At 41.0% G+C, this 21,112-nt stretch overlaps 1 protein-coding gene across 1 annotated transcript in view; it reads right to left on the bottom strand.

Moving 5' to 3' along the window:
- Window positions 1-18,621, bottom strand: part of LOC136879295 (uncharacterized) — a 192,953-nt gene extending 174,332 nt beyond the window's left edge. Inside the window, exon 1 of the mRNA XM_068229050.1 lies at window positions 18,523-18,621. Coding sequence (XP_068085151.1) covers window positions 18,523-18,621 — 99 coding nt within the window. The remainder of the gene's footprint in view (window positions 1-18,522) is intronic.
- Window positions 18,622-21,112: the final 2,491 nt, after the last annotated feature.

Raw genomic sequence — 21,112 nt, 5'->3', positions numbered from 1 at the left:
AAATGCCTACTTTACTTACTACTGTCATAGTGCCAAATTTAACATGAACTTGGAGTAGTCTACTGCCATATTCCTTCATAAAACACATCCTATATACGATCTCGAACTGATTGACATTGCTTAAATTAGGACACACAGGTATTAATGCCAACTTCACGCACTACTCAACACTGGTAATAATAATAACTCTCGCTGTCTCTCCTCACATATCACTGGAAAACATTACGATCGCACAATCACTTGGTGACCACGCCTACAAGTGGAATTAACATACCATATGGATGAATACCTACTTCCAATCACATCAGTAATACGTTTATCCACGCACAGTCTTAGCACAAAACAAACATCAACATGCAATAAAAGAAATAACACACTCTTACTTACGAAAACGACTTAGGTAATGGACTTAGCTTTGCTCAAGATGGTCTCGATGTTTCCTCATCTCCGGTCATCTGAGATTAGGATCTCGTCATCTGGTTCCTCCACAAGTGGTCGGGTACATCGTAGCTTCTCAACACTGATCACAGGTCATCCGGGACAGCTAACATCGTATCGCCTCGTCAGGATCCAAGCAGCATCGCCTTGCTCCCTTACAGACCCATGGTGAAGACTCGTGCGTATGAAACAGAACAATAATAGAATATTTGATTCATTGCTGACATCTTCCAATTAATATATCTCTTGCGTTGCTCAGATTGCATAGATTTCGTTGGGGTACAGTTGATCCAATAAACTAGTTCAAAATCGACTAAGACAGATGTTTGTATATATTTCAATTTGAAAATAAATTTCTTTCCGCTATCTTTTTATTGGCGTAAATGCACTCAACAACTGGTCAGTAGGTGTCCTTCAACATGAAACAGTATCGGGAAAATTTTATTGAGGACCTGCGCCACTTCGTGACGTAGTTCTACTGTAGTCTATTTATCTCTTCTTTTTGCGTATTTAATCTCCCGCGCAGCGTTTAAATCTTGATATCAGCAGATTGGCGTGTAGTCGCAAATTATCTTTCGTTTCCAATTTATGGTATTTAGCTCCGCTGGATAATCCCTTTCAAATCTAGTCTTACGTCTTCTTAACACATCGAAGTCAGATTATATAATAAATGATGAGCATTTTTTTTCTTGAATAATGGTTTTAAATAATGTCCATTTGTAATTTTTTTGCGCCTTCTATACGCGGTCATTTCCGTAACCGACCGACGAAAAGACTTACATTTCGGCCCGTACTGACGTTAAATGCATTTTATTTGACATTTTGATCGCAGAGACTCCATCTTTGTTACTACAGCTCTTAAAAAGAACTGTGAAACGGCACAATAATTTATTTTCAATTCTATTAATTTATTTAGTTTTAACTTTTTTAAGTATCTCAGTACCGGTATTTTACTTAAGATTCTGATTAGTATGTAGTTAAGTGTACGAGAGAGCCTCGAGCCCTAACTTCATCACTGTAAAGAAAGGCACTAATAAATAAAATAAATATGGAATGTAAGGGGTATGGGTATGGATATTTTGTTAGTTAGTAAATGAAATGGCGTATGGCTTTTAGTGCCGGGAGTGTCCGAGGACAAGTTCGGCTCGCCAGGTGCAGGTCTTTTGATTTGACTCCCGTAGGCGACCTGCGCGTCGTGATGAGGATGAAATGATGATGAAGACGAAACATACACCCAGCCCTTGTGTCAGTGAAATTAACCAATTGTGGTTAAAATTCCCGACCCTACCGGGAATCGAACCCGGGACTCCTGTGGCCAAAGGCCAGCGCGCTAACCATTCAGCCATGGAGCCGGACTGTGTTAGTTAGTAAAGAAAAATACATGTCACAACACATCCTAGGTTGGGTTTACCTTGTCTTATTAGTTTCTCTAGCGGTTAAGGCCGCACAGCTGTGAACTTGCATCCCGGAGTTAGTGGATTCAAACCCCTCAGTCGGAAGCCCTGAAAACGGTTTCCCTTGGTTTCCGATTTTCACACCAGGCAAATGCTGGGGCTGTACCTTAATTAAGGCCACGGCCACTTCCTTCCTACTCCTAGGCCATTCCTATCCCACTCTCCCCCTGTGGGTGGGGGCGGTAGAATAACACCCACGGTATCCCCTGCCTGTGGTAAGAGGCGACTAAAAGGGGCCCCAGGGGCTCTGAACTTTGGAGCGTGGGTTGGTGACCGCGGGGCCCTTAGCTGAGTCCTGGCGTTGTTTCCACTTACTTGTTCCAGGCTCTCACTTTCATCTATCCTATCCGACCTCCCTCGGTCAACTCTTCTTCTTTTCCGACCCCGACGCTATTAGGTTTGCGAGGGCTAGGGAGTCTTTCATTTTCACGCCCTTCGTGGTCCTTGTCTTTCTTTGACCGATATCTTCATTTTTCGAAGTGTCGGATCCCTTCCCTTTTTCCCTCTGATTAGTGTTATATAGAGGATGGTTGCCCAGTTGTACTTCCTCTTAAAACAATAATCCACCACCACCACCTGTCCCACAGTCGCTATAAGACCTAACTGTGACGATGCGAAGTAAAGCAAATTGTTAATTTGTTTCCCTCGCAAGCCTGGGATACAGAATATAGTGGTATAAAGTTACTGTTTTGTGACGCTAATATTCGTATGTACGATTTTTATTAACGTGCCAGAAACCAGCGGCATGGAGCTATTGACTTTTCAACACCGTTTTAAGGGCCACCGACCTAAGCCGCGATTTGAACCTGCGAACTCGGAGTCAGGACAGCGACTCAACAACTGAGTCTCATGAAAAGGAGGCGTTTGTGATTATTGTTATAAATAGATGCAGTTACTATTTTACAAAGGTTTTATGAGGAGCATTTATTAAGTCGTACGTTTTTCAGCAGTCCTAAATGCACGAGACCGGACGGAAGAACTAGCTGGAAGCTAAAGAGCCTTGCAGGGCTGTCGCTTCCTTCTCTGTTCACTTTTCCAAACCCAACTCCATGGCGTAACAGCCCCGAAGGGCCATCGCCTACCAAACGACTGCAGTTCAGCCCGAAGTTCTGCAGATTACGAGGTGTCGTGTGGTCAGCACGACGAATCCTCTCCGCCGTTTTTCTTGGCTTTATATACCGCGGCCGCCATCTTATTGTCAGCTAGCTCCTCAATTATAAGCACGTGGGCTGAGTGTACCTTGAACCAACCCTCAGATCCAGGTAAAAATCCCTGACCTGGCCGGGAATCGAAGCTGGGGCCCCCGGTAAGAGGTAGGCACGCTATCCCTACACCGCGGGGCCAGCTGGTTACTTTTAGGTCTCCTTATTTTACAATTTGAATTACGGTGTAGTGCATACGATTCCCGGCACTGACAGTGTTAAGAAAGGCATGGATGGGGAAGATACAGCCTTGTTTGTCGGTGCAGTAGAGTTGGCCTTGAGTCTCAAGTAATCGAAATATCTACGACCTGGAAGGTCACGGAGCGTAGTACCAAAGTGGTTCTTTTTTAAGAAGACAAAATAAATGAGGATTCGGCTCACAAACGAAGAACGATATTAACAATTTTACGAACAGTTTCAATAATGCAGCCGGTTTAGGTTAAGAGTACAGAAGCTATGATTGTACATGGTAACAATCAAAACCATCAGTATCTACTGAATATCCGTCATCGCACTCTGTAGGACCGGCTTTCTTTTAATATCCAACGGGCGAGTTGGCCGTGCGGTTAGGGGCGCACAGCTGTGTGCTTGCACCCGGGTGATAGTGGGTTCAAACCCCACTGGCAGCAGCCGTAAAATAGTTTTCCTTGGTTTCCCATTTTCACACCAGGCAAATGCTGGGGCTGTACCCTAATTAAGGCCACGGCTGCTTCGTTCACACTCCAAGTCCTTTCCTTTCCCATCGTCGTCATAAGACCTACGATGCGATGTAAAGGAAATTCTAAATAAAAAATCTTTTCACACTCCCTTCCAAGGAAAAGTTGTATCCACGCTACTGGCCTGAATGTACTAAATGGTGCTTAAGATAACCTGGTGTTCTGTATATTATTTTATGAGCACGCCACTGAATCCACTCATCATTTAAGGTACAAGGTAATCCCAAAGAATGGTTGGACATTCAAAATACACCACCATAAATGATGCGGTTATGGCTCAAATGTACTAAAGAAAGGTAAGTGACGGAATCTAGAATCAATAGAACATGACTTCCCATTTTAAAAATGTTTCACGCATCGACTGCGATTCGAGCCTCGGCCGCCTTGATGAGAAGATAGAACCATTGGAACTGAGTTATCACGCCCGCTAATTACAAAATAATTACCTGCACTTTTGATGGTGCCATTTGAGGTTCTAATCAGTCCCCGGGATTTGGAGAAAATATATAAGCCTACCTATAGAACTTAGGCACGCATTCGTGATCTGTCCCGCTACTGCTAGAATAAGAGAACCGTTTCATAACTTACCGAGGATGCACATAGTTTTGGCTTCTTAGTTACAAAAAAGTTACTTATGTGGCACAAAATGACGAACTAACGTGCAGCTCACAATCCTGTCACAGTCTTCCCAACGATGCAACCTAAACACAGCACATCTCTTAACCACGGTAAAACCCTATTATTCCTAGGACATTGTTGTTTCCTGGAACCGATGTGCAAAAGCTGACACGATGTTGTAAACTTGCAACTGTTATTGGCCGTGGCCCGCGTTATGTCGGTGGTCACATTCCGGCCCCCTACTGAGTAATCCCGTGCTAATTGCCCTTTACCTCATCTCTTGACATTTGTCAACACACGGTTACATTCCCAATACTGAGGCCTCTACAGGGAAATATCCCTGCGCATCACAATCCTAAGTGCTTTCCTTACATTCAAACAGTACAAATATGGAGAGTTATATATAGACCTATTGAGCCTTGTTGGTATATTCTTTGTCGCTACGTTAATTTAACCCTTTGGCACTCAGCTTGTATGCAGGAGTTTGCTCAAAGACACTCAGACAAATTTCTGTCATTTTCCAAACCAAATTACAAAAAATCAACTCGTAAACAGTTTAACACACATTAAAATAAAATAAATCACACTAATACAGGAAACTATGAGCATTTCAGAAATTAATATACCTAGGACGTATTGTTATTGGTAAAGCCAAAACTATATTAAATTTTGAAAATAAAAAAATAAAAAAATTCTTTACCCTTAGACGTGAAAGAAAGAACATTTCATTCTGAATAATTTGATATCAATATGATGTGTGTGCTGCAATTCATTCATGCAGCATGGCACAAAGTTATTCACTGTACATGTAACGGTCATCCATGTCAGGACCTCGCGGTCCGATGCACGGTGAGCAGCTGTGACTGTGTCATTTCCCACATAATGCGAATCACTTTCGGCAAAAGTAGGTCATTATTACTGTCTAAATCATCTGAAAATTCAAGGATATAGGCCTCATTGGGCATTGAATATGGCCTAGCCATTACGATAAAACGATGACGTAAGTACGTGCAACAACGGAGTTATGAAAAGAGCAATATTTTAGTTTGCGGAGTACAGCGAACATATGATATACCAAGAAAACGAAATAAACTCTAAACTAAACTCATAGCAAGATCAAATTGTTGTATTCATAGGCCAACCAAAACAGATCCACACAATACCAACTTCGAGCAACCACAACATAAACATTCACGGTCAACAGATTTCACTTGTCGAAAATAAAAATATTTTGTAGGGCTGGTGGTTATATCTGTAGAGTAAAACGCAAATTCAACGCTTTAAGGTACCGTCACGATCAACTGTTACGATTTAACAGCCACGCAAATGACCGAAATCCCTAAATAGGACAGAGCCGTTGTTTCGGCGCCGTGAGCTTTCTCGCCATAACCTCCCGCGCCGATAGATCGGCGCGCTGAGTGCGAAAGGGTTAACATTTCGTGGTAAGTTTTTAAATTGTTAGTACCGTACGTAAAACAACGACTGATCCTTGCTCTAGTTTCAGAAACATTTTGAGGGGCCCGGCCCCCTGGTCCACCCTTGGTTACGCCAGTGGGCTCAGTCGAGTATACATATGTGCGTCTGCAAATAACAGATTGTCACGTCACCGGATGTCAGGGGTAACGAAAGTTGCCTCCTGACAATGTAGACAGAATCAAAACTTTGGGGGCCACAAAGGGCATAAAATAAAAGAATCCCTAGTTGTCGAATGCCATAACAGCGTCGGGGTTGGAAAAGAACACGAGTTGACCAACGGAGGTCGGATACGATAGATAAAAGTAAGGAGCCTAGCACAAGTAAGTAGAAGCATTGCCAGGACTCAGCTGAAGTGTCCGTAGTCGCCATCCCGCGCTCCCAAGTTAAGAGCCCTGGGGACCATTTTAGTCGCCTCTTACGAGAGGCAAAACCTTTGAGGCCATGAAAGGCCCCGCAGTCGCCATCCACGCTCGCAAGTTAAGAGCCCCCCGGGCCCTTTTTAATCGCCTCTTACGGTAGGCAGGTTACCGTGGGTGTTCTTGTACCGCCTGTACACACAGGGGTGCCTATAACACCCAGCCTTCGTGCCATAGTAATTAACTAATAACAGTTAAAATCCCCGACCCGGTCGGAAGTCAAACCGGGGAACTTAGACTAAAGGCTAGCCATAGAGCCGGAAATAATAATAATAATAATAATAATAATAATAATAATAATAATAATAATAATAATAGTAATAATCATTTAACGTCGCACTATCACATCGAAGGTTTTCGGTGACGCAAGGATGGGAACAGGTTAGAATTGGGAAAGTAGCGGCTGTGACCTTAATTAAGATACAGCCTCAATATTTGCCTGATGAAAAATAGGAAAACGCGAAAAACCACATTCAACGTTGCCAACGATGGGATTTGTACCCACATCTCTCGAATGCAAGCTCACAGCTACGCGCCCCTAACCGCGTGGGCAATTCGCTTGGTATAATATTAACATAATATCAGTGTCCAATTCTGTGGTGTAGTGGTTAGCGTGATTAGCTGTCACAGCTCCGGAGGTCCGAGTTCGATTCTCGGCTCTGTCACGAAATTTGAAAAGTGATACGAGGGCTGGAACGGGGTCCACTCAGTCTCGTGGGGTCAACTGAGTAGAGGTTGGTTTGATATCCACCTCAGCTATCCTCGAAGTAATTTCCGTTGTTTCCTACTTCCTCTCCAGTCGAATGCCGCGATATTAACCTCAACCATCCTCGAAGTGGTTTTCCGTAGTTTCCTGCTTCTCCAAGCAAATATCGGGATGTTAACTAATTAAAGACCACGGTCCACTTCTTTCCTTCTTCCTTGCCTATCCAGGGGATACAACTGATATTAATGACCAGTACCTCACGCCAGGTAGCGACTATGCTGAACAGAGGCCTTGTAGGGGGGATATCACATACACCCAGCCACAGTGACAATGGAATTAACTAATAATGGACAAAATCCTCAAGCCGATCTTGATTATTCATGTGGGTATTTCTTGCTGTGTAAAGTCCCTGCATACATTCCACTGCATAGGGGAGCGGCTTATCGCTGGAAGGCAGTAGCCTGAAAGTCAGTTTCGTCTGTACAGCATATGTGTGTGGCATCATTTAGTAATTCAATGATATTTTTTTAAAATATTATCATTTAGGATGTTCGACAACAGCAGTGAACAAACTTAATATCTATGTAAGGCTCCTACCTCCGGCTCGTACGACGGTTTTTTAAAAGATGACGAAAGATTGAACTTTGATTAGTGGGGATATATATAATAGCATGCGAACGATACTTCTCGCTCTTTCATCAAGCGGAGCTCGATTACATCAAGTTCAGCTTTTCTGAAGTTAAGCATGTGTTTGCGAAAGAATATATATATTAAAAGTAAAATGAAATATAATATTATATTTTTATGAATTTCTCTTTTTCAGAAAATTATTATCAACCTCATCGTCATCACCCTCACAACGACAGTGAATTTATCTGCCGACCAGTCTCAACTGCAAACCTTGTCAATTGATTTCTGCATTTATCTGAAAATTAAGATGACCGTAAATTGCTATTATTATTTTATTATATTTTTGTTTTATTTTAGGTAGAAAGAAGGCAGACATTAACAAAGGCACAGTGCTGTACGAGAACGCCAATAACAACGCCCTTGCGACTTGATTTGTTAGTTATGTAACCTCATCACAGGAGACGGTGTACACATCTCCATTATCTTTTTAAGATATGTATTAATCTTTTTTTAAAAGCACACATTGTTGTTATTTCAACTGGTTAATAATAGTAAATATTTTTAGAATGGAGGCAATTAACAATCTCGGTCGATTCGCAGGAAAACTGAGAAAAAGACTTTACGAGCTTCCTGTTAATCAACATTTCAGTGTTATTTCAATTCAAAGAATATCTACAAGATTTAGTGAGAGAATTTTATTAACATTTGAGGATTTTAAAGTCCTTTTACCAAATAGATTTAATACACTTTCCCGATTCCGAACTTGAAAATATAAACAAACGAACAATTTCAATGACATATCATTGTTAAGAAAGTAATACATGTGTTGTTAGTTTTAACGATATGTAACTGATTAATATAAAACGTAAACTACATCACAACACATAGCATGATTTGATTATGAATTAATTACAATATTATATATTAAAAATTTTTATGAAATAACTGAAAGATTTTTTATGTTATGGCTTGTAATTGGGAAACTATTAATACATGTTTTTCATCACGTACAACAAGTGGTATTATAAAAAAATTAAATTAATATTTTAGATCCAAATTCGTTTTTACTATCATACTGTGATGTGTTTAATGATAAAGTATCTTGTTTGCCGTCTACACATTCTGCACTTAAACTAAATGCCGCATTACCGTTCATTTATTCTTTTTAAAGATAATTATGAAATTCATTAAACTATTTATATAACATCAAAAATGACAAGGCTGTTAAGTTCTTTCAGAATGGTTTAGTGAACACATTGTAGAAGAATTGCTTACCAAATTTCAAACGTTTGAAGAGGGTGCGAGCGTAAAACACTAAGAAATATTTCACATCTTCAGCTTAATGTCTGTAAGATTGATCCATTAAATTCAGGAAGAAGATATATCACATTTTCGAAAGCCATTGCAAATAAAAAAAATCTGTTATCAATATTCGGAATAATGATGATTATTGCTTTTTGTAGTGTATTGCAATGGCATTAAAACAATCTAGAACTTCTCAGAATGAAGATATGTTCATTGAGTTCCAACATACGTTAAATTTTGACAATGTTACTTTTTCAGTGGACATAACAACCATTTCTAAATTTGAGAAAAACAATCCTGATTTTTCATTTTATGTGCGTGGTATAAAGGGTAAGAGTATTATAGGACCGCTTTATACAGATTCCTTACCAAAACGACATCATTTTCATCTTTTGTATGTGTGTAATAAAAACACAAGCCACTGTCATCTTATAACAAACCGTTCACGTTTATTAAGGTCACAACTTTCATCACGTACAGGAAAGAAGTTTATATGTGACATATGCTTGCAATACGTTTGCTCAGAAAGCATGTTAGCTGCACACTTAGTTGATTGTACATCTGCAAAGCTTATTCTTCCTAATAGTGATAAAGCAGAAATGAAATTTGAGAACAATTATCTCAGGAACCTGTTCCGTTTACTGTTTATGCATATTTTGAATGTTTACAACCACTTTTCTTCGTTGTCAACCAGGTATGTCAGAACCATATACTGATTATATTCAGAAGCATACGCCGTTTTCTGTTGCATTCAAAGTTATTTGTTCATTCGATCCATCATTATATTTTTAAGATGTATAGTGGAGAAAACTGTACTGCATGGCTGTTAAATGAATTACAAGAGTTAGCACATCGCGTTAATTTACTTACATCATTTGATGATATGAGTATGCATGGTGAATCAGATGAATGCCACATCTGTAAACAGCCTATTATATTCCCAGAGATTAAGGTTAGAGATCACTGTCACTTTACAGGAAAATATCGTGGATCTGCACATCAGTCATGTAACATTTTATATCGTGTTCCTAAATTTATTCCTTGCTTTTTTCATAACTTGCCAGGCTATGACTCGCGCTATATCGTTCGCGAGTTTGCACGATTAAAATCCATAAAGTTCAATGTAATTGCACAAAATCATGAACTTTTCATATCATTCAGTTTACGTGTAGGCGATATTAGCATTCGCTTTTTAGACTCATATAAATTTATTAATTTGTGTCTTGATACGCTTGTAAATGGACTTTCAAGCGAGGACTTAAAATACATTAATGGGTATTTTTCAGATCCTGATAAATCTAAACTTTGTATTAGGAAATGTATTCTGCCATATGACTATATTCAAAGCCTTGAAACGTTAGAAGAAACAAAATTACCTCCTCAGTCTGCATTTTCAACTTTAATAAATGAGATCAGTACACCATCACTAAGCTCATCATCATATGATAAGCATACAATATCTATTTCAGATAAAGACTACTTGCATGCATGTAATGTGTTGTCAAAATTTAATATAGAACCTTGAGGTTAATATGCTGACTTGTATTTAAAAGTAGACAGACTTTTACTCTGTGATGTGTTTTAAAAGTTCCGTAAAATGTGTTGATCTATTTATGGATTAGACCCTTGCTATTACTAAACGTCTCCTGGTCTTTCGTGGGATGCAATATTAAAGTACATAGGTGTTAGACTTGATCTTGTGACTGATGTTGACATGCTTTTGTTTTATTGAACGCAGAAGTTGTGGTGGACTTGTTTCGCTTGTTAACAGACATGCAATTGCAAATAATCCACACCTCAACAATTATGGATCAGAGAAAGAAGATTTTCATCTTTTGTATTTTGAAATTAATAATCTTTAGGGCTAAGCAATGTCACAGGCTCTACCATATAACGATTTCGTATGGCTATCAGAAAATGAACTTGAATATTTTGATGTTTATCTTGCTGCTCAAGATCCTAATCGCGGTTTCGTTCTATAAGATTCTCTTGTTTACCCTTCTAATCTGCATAATTCTCATTCTGACCATCTTTCTTGTGTTGAAAACGTGATTTCCCCTGATAATGCATCAAAGCATTTTAAACTGCTTGCTACACTATTCCCAAAAAGTGGCATGTTATTCACATTCAATGCCTTGTTCAATGTCTAGAATACGATTTATAATTAGAGTGTATTCACCGTATTATTTCGTTTAACAAGAAGCATGGCTTAAACCGTACATGGATTTAAATACAGAGCATCGTCAAATTGCTACTTCAACATTTGAAAGTACGTTTTTCAAACTCATGGGATGGAAGGCAAGGTGCACGTAAGTACATCTCAAATCCGAATTTTAAAAGCTATCATGTCATTGATCGTGATCTTATTACTGTTAAAATGAAAAATCTCAGATATATTATGCGAAGCCAATTTATTTGGGATTGGTCATAATAATTACTCAAAACTAAAAATGTATGATTTTCATTATGGTTCTGCAAAGCGGCAGTTTACAGATCTTTCAATTTTGTATATGGATACAGATAGTTTTATTTATCATATTCGGAATACAAACGTCTACAATGTAATGCGTAACCATTCTGAATACTTAGACACTTCTTCTTTTTCACCATGTAATCAATTTGACATTAAGCCACTTAAGAAAAAAATAGGTCTTATGAAAGATGAATGTAGTATGAATATGATAACTGAGTTTATCAGTTTAGCACCAAATATGTATGCATATGAGGCAGAAAACTCATAATCTGTGAGAAAGACAAAATGTGTGCGTTCAAGTGTTGTTAGACATTTACATGTTCAACACTATCATAATGCACTAGAAGGTAAAAATCCTGCTTTTTAGACTAATGGAAAGACTTTCAAGCAGACATCATGTTTTTACTATTGAACAGAATAAATGTTCATTAATTGCATTTGATAATAAACGACAGTGGAAAAGTGATTCTCTTATGAGTGTACTTTGGGGGTAGAAAAATATTTGGCTGTTTGTAATGACATGGTTTTTAAAATTGTAAATAATCAGAATACAATAAATTATTTTAATTTACGACGTAATAATATATTATTATTGAAGAAACTTTCATTGATGAAAACATAATTATTAAGTTAATAGGGGATAAAATGATCTAAAATACAAAGTTCTCTACTTTTCGGTAGAAATGTTAAAAAATAGCTGTAAATACAAAAAGCCATAAGAGATTATTACAGCATCATACATTTTAAATGCTCTTTTCTTTTCCATATTAAATATGTGGTATTATGAGAAATAAATATTCTCTGCATTTTTATCTGTTTGGCATGGATGATTTTTAATTGAAAATAATCAGAATACAAAACGTTATTGTAGTTTTACAATGTTACAAAATCACTAAGAGTAATGATAATATTTCAGCAATTATTTTTCTATATTTGTTTGCAATATAAAAAATCACTAATAATGTTGACGACGAGAAAATAATCAGAATACAAAAAGTTATTGTAGTTTTATAATGTTACAAAAGCATTGATAGTAATGATAATATTTCATCAAATTATTTTTCTATATTTGTTTGCAATATACAAAAAATCACTAATAATGACGACGATGTTGTTGTTGATGATGAATAGTACAGAAAAAGGAAAAAACTATTTTGTTTTATTGTTAGTATAAGAGTTTAACATCAAACTCTATTCGTCTTCCTTTATTCTTCTAATTATGCTTTAATATTATACAATAAAGAATATTATTTTCTTGATATCATTGACTGAAAGAAGGTAAATGTAAAAGTGCATAACCAAAAAAATCGTGCTACACATATAACATCCACCTCCTCCTCATCACCGCACCCTCGTCTTCTTTCACCTCGCAAAAGGGTAAAATGTAAGAAGACAAGTAAAACTGCTGAAGTCAAGGCACACGTCTTATCAGAAGGTAAAAAAGACAAAAGGACTCGTCTACACGGTGCTCACCATTTTAATGACATTTCAATAACGTAAGTATAAGAGTCGTGAAAATGGTAATTGCTTTTTATCCATGTGTTTATTGAATATTTCTTATACTCATCGCCTAATTCTACTGCTAAACGGGACGAGAGGCTGTAAAAGTTTGTTTCGATGGCTAGCTGAAGACAAGACTCGGCGCAGGGTGTCCGGTTTTTATCTGACTTTTAACAGAGGAGAGGGAAGTAAAATAAGTATAATGGAATGCTAATTTTTGTTCAAAGTTTATTCATAAAATAAAATCAGACTTTAACGTCACCTCAACACAGCAGTCACAATGAGTACCGTACTTCTCCTGGGGTTGAACTGGTCCTGGTACATTGCGGGATCGTAATGTTTGTTCATGGTTCCACCATCTTCCGAGACGGTCTCGAATATCTAGAAGGTCTAGAATATCTAGGAGGTCTGGATGATCTAGGAGCACTCGTGGTCTTGGTTGCATCACTGCACTGGGATACGAAATTGATTCAAAGTAATTGATCTACACAAATGAGATTATTGTTAGTCGCGATCTTCAACGAGTCGAGCGGCAATCAATTGTCTTCACAGTGGGATTTCACTAATTAATTAGAAGTACACAATCATTACTGATGGATTAAATTGAATTAAAAATTAAACTTGTGATGTATTAATCACGAAAACTAAATGTCACCTTATTAAAGTTAAATGTGAGAATATTGTCCGAATAACGACGTAGAAAACAAGGTATCCCGTTTTAACACTTCACACAACATCAAATGAAAAATAATAAGTTCCGTGAATTTAGCCCCATTCACGATTGAATAATGGCAAAAGAAAACACTGTCCTTCCTGGAACCATCCTGGGTTCGACGCAAGTCTTATCGGGATAATTAAGGAATGTCAAATGCACCAGATCGTTTAAATACAGTACTGAGTTTATGCTCACTTAAGAATCTGGTCACTCGTAAAATAGAATCTAAGTTCGACGACACTGTTAAATATGATTAATTGTATCAGTCATTCGTAACATAGACGTACAGTTTGAAAAAAATGTTCCGACACCTTTGTTAGAATAATTGTGCGCTGTGATGCTCCACTACCGTAAATTCAATAACTTGAACAGTCTGAAAATATTGGATTATGTTTCACTACTAGCACAGTTTATCATTTGTCAAGATTAAATATAAAATCATGGAAAGTTTTGACGTCTCACTAACGATCACGTTTCAACACCTTCAGTATTCAACGTTAAATAACTCTGCAAAATTAATCACTGTCGTTCAAATACGAACATCAAATCATATTAGCGTAACATCGTATTGGTGAGAAAATGTAAGTTTCAGTCACACTGTTATCGTAAATCGTAAAACTCCTCAACTGTTCACATTTCAACTTAGGCGCAGTCCCTGTCACCACAGACGTGACACTGAAAATATTCTAAGTCTTATACTGCGTCGTAGTACGCTGACTTAAACTTTCGCAGAGGGTCGAACTGACGACAACGGCAGAATACCCAACAGCCGGCTGTCCGATTTCGGCTGTGGTATAAAGTGAACTGGCTTGACAAGCGAAATGCCTGCCTTTTTATTCGGTATCCTCAAGAAATTGTAACTGCTAACATCTTCCGTAATTTTCAACAGATCTCTTTGAAACTTGGGAGTCATGATCGTTAAAAATTAGGCTACACGGTGATGTAGTTCATTTCTTAATATCTTAATTCACTCACAAAAAATTAACGATAGAAAAATCGAACATTCCATCGGCTGACGCAATATAGCCTTGACCAAGTTCCCCACTATGTGACGTCACGCTTCCTCGCTGCTCCCAGCTGACATGTTCGAAGAAGAAGCGTGTTTGCCGGGTAACATAACTCCACACACATCGGGGACTTTAACTTAGATCCGTGTTACGGGTATAATATACACTGACTGACAGAGCAAATGCAACACCAAGAAGGAGTCGTTCGAAAGGGATGAAAGTTGGGGGAAAACAGAGACGGCACGGACGAATAATTGATGTTTATTTCAAACCGATATGCAGGTTACACAATGCGCACGGCATCGACTCAGTAGGATGTAGGACCACCGCGAGCGGCGATGCACGCAGAAACACGTCGAGGTACAGAGTCAATAAGAGTGCGGATGGTGTCCTGAGGGATGGTTCTCCATTCTCTGTCAACCATTTGCCACAGTTGGTCGTCCGTACGAGGCTGGGGCAGAGTTTGCAAACGGCGTCCAATGAGATCCCACACATGTTCGATTGGTGAGAGATCCGGAGAGTACGCTGGCCACGGAAGCATCTGTACACCTCGTAGAGCCTGTTGGGAGATGCGAGCAGTGTGTGGGCGGGCATTATCCTGCTGAAACAGAGCATTGGGCAGCCCCTGAAGGTACGGGAGTGCCACCGGCGCAGCACATGCTGCACGTAGCGGTGGGTATTTAACGTGCCTTGAATACGCACTAGAGGTGACGTGGAATCATACGCAATAGCGCCCCAAACAATGATGCCGCGTTGTCTAGCGGTAGGGCGCTCCACAGTTACTACCGGATTTGACCTTTCTCCACGCCGATGCCACACTCGTCTGCGGTGACTATCACTGACAGAACAGAAGCGTGACTCATCGGAGAACACGACGTTCCGCCATTCCCTCATCCAAGTCGCTCTAGCCCGGCACCATGCCAGGCGTGCACGTCTATGCTGTGGAGTCAATGGTAGTCTTCTGAGCGGACGCCGGGAGTGCAGGCCTCCTTCAACCAATCGACGGGAAATTGTTCTGGTCGATATTGGAACAGCCAGGGTGTCTTGCACATGCTGAAGAATGGCGGTTGACGTGGCGTGCGGGGCTGCCACCGCTTGTTGGCGGATGCGCCGATCCTCGCGTGCTGACGTCACTCGGGCTGCGCCTGGACCCCTCGCACGTGCCACATGTCCCTGCGCCAACCATCTTCGCCACAGGCGCTGCACCGTGGACACATCCCTATGGGTATCGGCTGCGATTTGACGAAGCGACCAACCTGCCCTTCTCAGCCCGATCACCATACCCCTCGTAAAATCGTCTGTCTGTTGGAAATGCCTCCGTTGACGGCGGCCTGGCATTCTTAGCTGTACACGTGTCCTGTGGCACACGACAACACGTTCTACAATGACTGTCGGCTGAGAAATCACGGTACGAAGTGGGCCATTCGCCAACGCCGTGTCCCATTTATCGTTCGCTACGTGCGCAGCACAGCGGCGCATTTCACATCATGAGCATACCTCAGTGACGTCAGTCTACCCTGCAATTGGCATAAAGTTCTGACCACTCCTTCTTGGTGTTGCATTTGCTCTGTCAGTCAGAGTATTATTCAGCCCGAAGGCCTGCAGATTATATAGTGTCGTGTGGTCAGCATAACAGGTCCTCTCAGCCGTTATTCTTTGCTTTCTCGATCGGGGTCGGCATCACATCATCAGATAGCTCTTGAATTGTAATGTTAATTACGATTGCGTTTGATAAATAATAATAATAATAATAATAATAATAATAATAATAATAATAATAATAATAATAATAATAATAATAATAATAATAATAATACCAATTGTTTTTACTTTTCCGAAACAAGGGGTCCGTCCATTCGGCACCTCCAAAGTGACAGGAAGGGGCATCTTGTATGAAATTAGAAGGAGGGAATGAACATATGACCTTATAAACTGGGATAGATTAGGAGTAAGACACAACTGGGATACCGTAAAACTAGGCCCTGTGGGAAAAATGGAGTCTGTAAGGAGGGAGAGGCATCTAGCCATAAAATTATGTCCACGCCCTGCGGGTGGGAGACGCACATGTAGAATACACCCGCGGTATCCCCTGCCTGTCGTAAGAGCGACTAAAAGGGGTGACCTAGGCGCGGACATGGATTGCGGTTGGATATCATGCGTTGGACCTCCTGTGGATGAAAGGGGTTTAATACATGCGCAGGTAATCCCTGCCTGTCGTAGAAAGCGACTAAAACGTTCATGTTGTCATGGTCTCCTCTTTATTTTTTATTGTTTTTGAGGGTTAGTTGTAGATCGATTCCAATTTTTGATGCGCGTGCTGCTCGGAGATGGGCCTCTTACGTATGTGATTACGCCCAAAGCCCGCTTGTGAACACTCAGCGATCTTCCGTGTGGGAGCGTCATGAACCCTTGCAGTAGTATTCGCCTGACAACACAGGTCCCCGCACAGCCGAATGCCTGAAGGACATATTATTATTTGTTTTCTTATTTTGTCGCTACACTTAGTGCTCTGTATACACTATGGGGTACGTACTATTGAGGGTGACCGGAGGAAGGAAGTCCTAATGCTCATTGCCTCAGTCATCCCGTATTAGGGATCGTCCAACATCGGCACCGGGCAGTACCGGCTATGATCAGGTGGGTATTGCCTTGGAAGCTTGGTTTGGCTACAGAGACCCCTGATCGGAGTGGGTGCCATACGGGGAGGATGATTTCGGGCATCTCGAGGTGGTCCCCCCGCCGAAGTCTTTAACTTTTGCTTCTCTGAGAGGTTCAACTACCTGGGAACATGCGCAACGTGCAGGAATGGGATCCAGCTTCCCTAGGTTTTTGGTTGCTGCCATAACCGATGGGCATGATTTTAAGCTGGTAAAATCGATCCTTTGCAGTAGACACATTGAAGACGTCTATGGCGAACTTGAGGATCTCAAGAAAATGCGCAACGGTAGTTTGCTTTTTAAGACTCGTACAGCACTGCAAGCCGATCACTTGCTTAAGTGCGACCAATTTGGCGAAATTCCCGTCAAAGTGGAGGAGCACAAATCCTTGAATTTGGTTCGCGGAGTCATCTTTCACCGCGACCTTATTTTGAACACTGACGAAGAGTTGATGGAAGACATGAAGAACCGTGGTGTGACACACGTTCGGTGCATTACGCGCATGGTCAACGGTGAAGACGTTGCCACTGGTGTCTTCATTGTCTCTTTCAAGTTGTCAGTGTTACAAGAGAAAGTCAAGGTAACAACTTATCGTTGCGATGTGAGGTCGTACATCCCGCCTCTTATACGATGCTATGAATGCCAGAGATTCGGACATATGGTATCTCGTTGTTCGAATCAGTCTGTGTGCGGTAAATGTGGAAGAGTAGTTCACGGCGCGGAGGAATGCACAACTCCGTACAAGTGCACTAACTGCTCTGGTCTTTATTCTCCTCGGGATCGGAACTGTCCGACATATCTGAGTGAGAAGAAGATCCAGGAGATCAAGACCCTGGATGGTCTTTCCTACCCGGAAGCGCGCTGTAAGTTTAATTCCACGAATACACCTGCCCGTACACTCGACTAGAGCATAATAGCTCAGAGTCACCCAGGTTCGTCTTTCATGACATCGTTACCCGTGATGCTCGCTGCGCCCAAGGCAACTGTTGCTCCTCAGATCAAAGTCGCAAAGAGTAAAAGCTCGAAGGGGGGAGGGGACCACCCCACCTTCAACCAACCAGAAGTCTGTGCCGGATGCCAGTTCTGAGCCGGCACAGCAAGGGGGAAGGACAATTCCACCCCCTAAGGGGCCAGCGAAAGCCGTGCCGCAGGCGGAGGAGGCGGCATCGTCAACCAGTCGAAAAGAATGCGAGGAAGAAAGACCCCTACCTGGCGCTCCTGCAATTCCTCTGCGAAAGTGAAGTCATGGCCTCCATCAGGTACTACAGCTCCAACACCTGCACGCTCCCCTCGCAGGGGAACTTCCATCCCCGGTAAGCGTCAAAGTTCTGAGCGTCAACCCCGCCGTCTGTTGATGACGGGATGGACGTCAATCTGTCATCTACATCTACGGATGTAGATGTTGATAGTGTTTAGGTTCACGAGAATCATATCGCTCACAACCTAACACTCTTTTTACAGTCAACACCATAGCACTGTTACAGTGGAGTTGTAACGGTTATGACAGGCATTTTGCTGAGCTGCGCCAGCTTATTACTCAGTTCGCGGCGTGTACAGTCTGTATTCAGGAGACAAACTTCAGACCAGGTCATCATACGGTCTTGAGATATTTCAGACTATACTCGACAGAACTATATTTTGCTCACCGGGCGTCCGATGGTGTGGGTATTTTTGTTCGTTCTTATACCTATAGCGAAGAGGTTCCTCTAAGAACCCCACTGGAAGCAGTTGCGGTGCGGATACCGCTGCTTGTCATAACAACAGTGTGTAACGTTTATTTTCCACCAGGCCAGCCTCTTAACATAAATGATGTCACTGATCTTATAGCTCAGCTTCGTCCTCCCTTCCTTTTATTGTGATATTTTAACGCTCACCACCTCATCAGAGGCTCTGAAACGCTTTTTCACAGGGGAAGGGAGTTAGAAACATTAGTAACAGAGCTGGATTTATGTATATTGAACACAGGAGAACCAACTAACTTCAGTGAACTTTACGACACATAGTTAGTTCCGCAGTTTCGGTGGAATACACGTGATGATCTCTGTGACAGTGACCATTTTCCCATTATTCTTACTTTGTTGAAACAGAAATCCGTCGAGCCTCTTCCTCGATGGATTCTTAAACGTGCTGATTTGCCAAAGTTCCGATCACTCGCTACCTTTAACGGCGAGATCAGGCGGACTGTAGACGGCGGTATAACTGATATAACACAAGTTAGCCTTGCTGTTGCTGAGGATACCATTCCCTTCTTCTCAGGTGCTCCTCGCCGAAAACTCGTTCATTAGTGGCACGAAGAAATCGCAGCAGCATTCAAAGAACGCCGTCGCGCTCATAAACGTTATCATAGGCAGCCTTCTTTGGCCAACTTGGTAACATTTAAACAACTCCGCGCTAAGGTGCGTGTTCTTATTCGCCAAAGTAAGAATGCTTCGTGGGAGAGATATGTGTCGTCTATGTTGTCACATACTGCATCGTCTCAAGTGTGGACTAAACTTCGGCGTATTTCGGTTACCCAAGGTTCATCTTCTGTACCGGGAATTTCCATTGCAGGCAGTATCGTCACTGAACCACTCTAGATTGCACCCAGACAGTTGTGTTCTCATAATGGTAATATTTATTATCGTGTTGGCCAAACCATCATAGTGCAGTTGTAAACTGCATCTATTCTGGCGAGTTTGCTATAATCGAGTAGTGAATGTTTCGAATCCCACTGTCGACCATCTCGAAGATGGTGTTACGTGTTTTCCCAATTCCACCTTTACTGTGTTAATTTGGTGCGTCACGTACCTTCCACCCGGTTGACGTGAGTTCATTTGCGAGAAGAACTAAACCTTTCTTTGGGGCGTTCAAACATTTTTTGAGTGAATTTCATTAATATGAGTTGAAATATACTTCTCCTAACTTCGCTAGGAACCTCACTTGCTGGTAATGATATGAAGCGCGCTCGATGTAGAGATATTTTAGAAAGTGTGGAATCTCACGCCTCACTACTTAGTCTTTTGAAGTATGAGTCCTTTTAAATGCGAACAGTGTTATGTTACGTTAAATCACTATTTCTAATTGAAGTTGTAGTATTGTTACGTCAAGCCCTGTGGTTGCCCCTGATAGTACTTTTCAATCAATGGCAGGGGTGATAACTTTATACAGAAATAAATATAAATCGATAGATATGTAATTATTATTCCTAGTACCTGGAAGGTAGTCCTACATGATTCCAAGTGTTGGATCCCCTTTACGCACATGACAATTTTTCTCTCAGATCTACTCCACTGCTGTAATATTGCCCCGTGGCTATGTTCCATGTAATAGGAGCTGCTTAGCGAGGTAGTAAAGGCATACTCGGTTCACTCAGAAGGATGTGGATTCGATTCCCCATCAGGTAGTAAAGGAACTGAAGAAACGAGATTTCCATTTCCGGAGGTTATATGGCTCTGAAGTTCACACAGGCTACGCCAAAAATGAGTAGCAGATTATTTCTTGGGAGCTAAACGCTTTACCTCAGGAAGGGCTTTCATGGCCTATACAGAGATGACTTTAAAATTGTTTTTGCTTTCACGGCTCCGTGTAATGGATATGAGTGGAAGAAATACGTAGTAGGAATCACTCTAACAACTTCTTACAAAACAATTATGTATGAGTGAACCAATCCATTTTAAAATCTATATGAATTCCTAATAGTTTCACTGAAGTGTTGCTTTCATCCTCCATTACCCCCTCGTGTGTGCTTCTACAATTGTAGGGGATTAACCTTGGTTACCCTCTTCAATTGAAGATCCTCTTCGTGGTGGGGGGGACTAGT

This window comes from Anabrus simplex, chromosome 8, assembly GCF_040414725.1.
Source record: "Anabrus simplex isolate iqAnaSimp1 chromosome 8, ASM4041472v1, whole genome shotgun sequence".
NCBI lineage: Eukaryota > Metazoa > Arthropoda > Insecta > Orthoptera > Tettigoniidae > Anabrus > Anabrus simplex.
The sequence above is the reverse complement of the archived record's forward strand: the minus strand, read 5'-3'. Positions and strand labels throughout refer to the sequence as shown.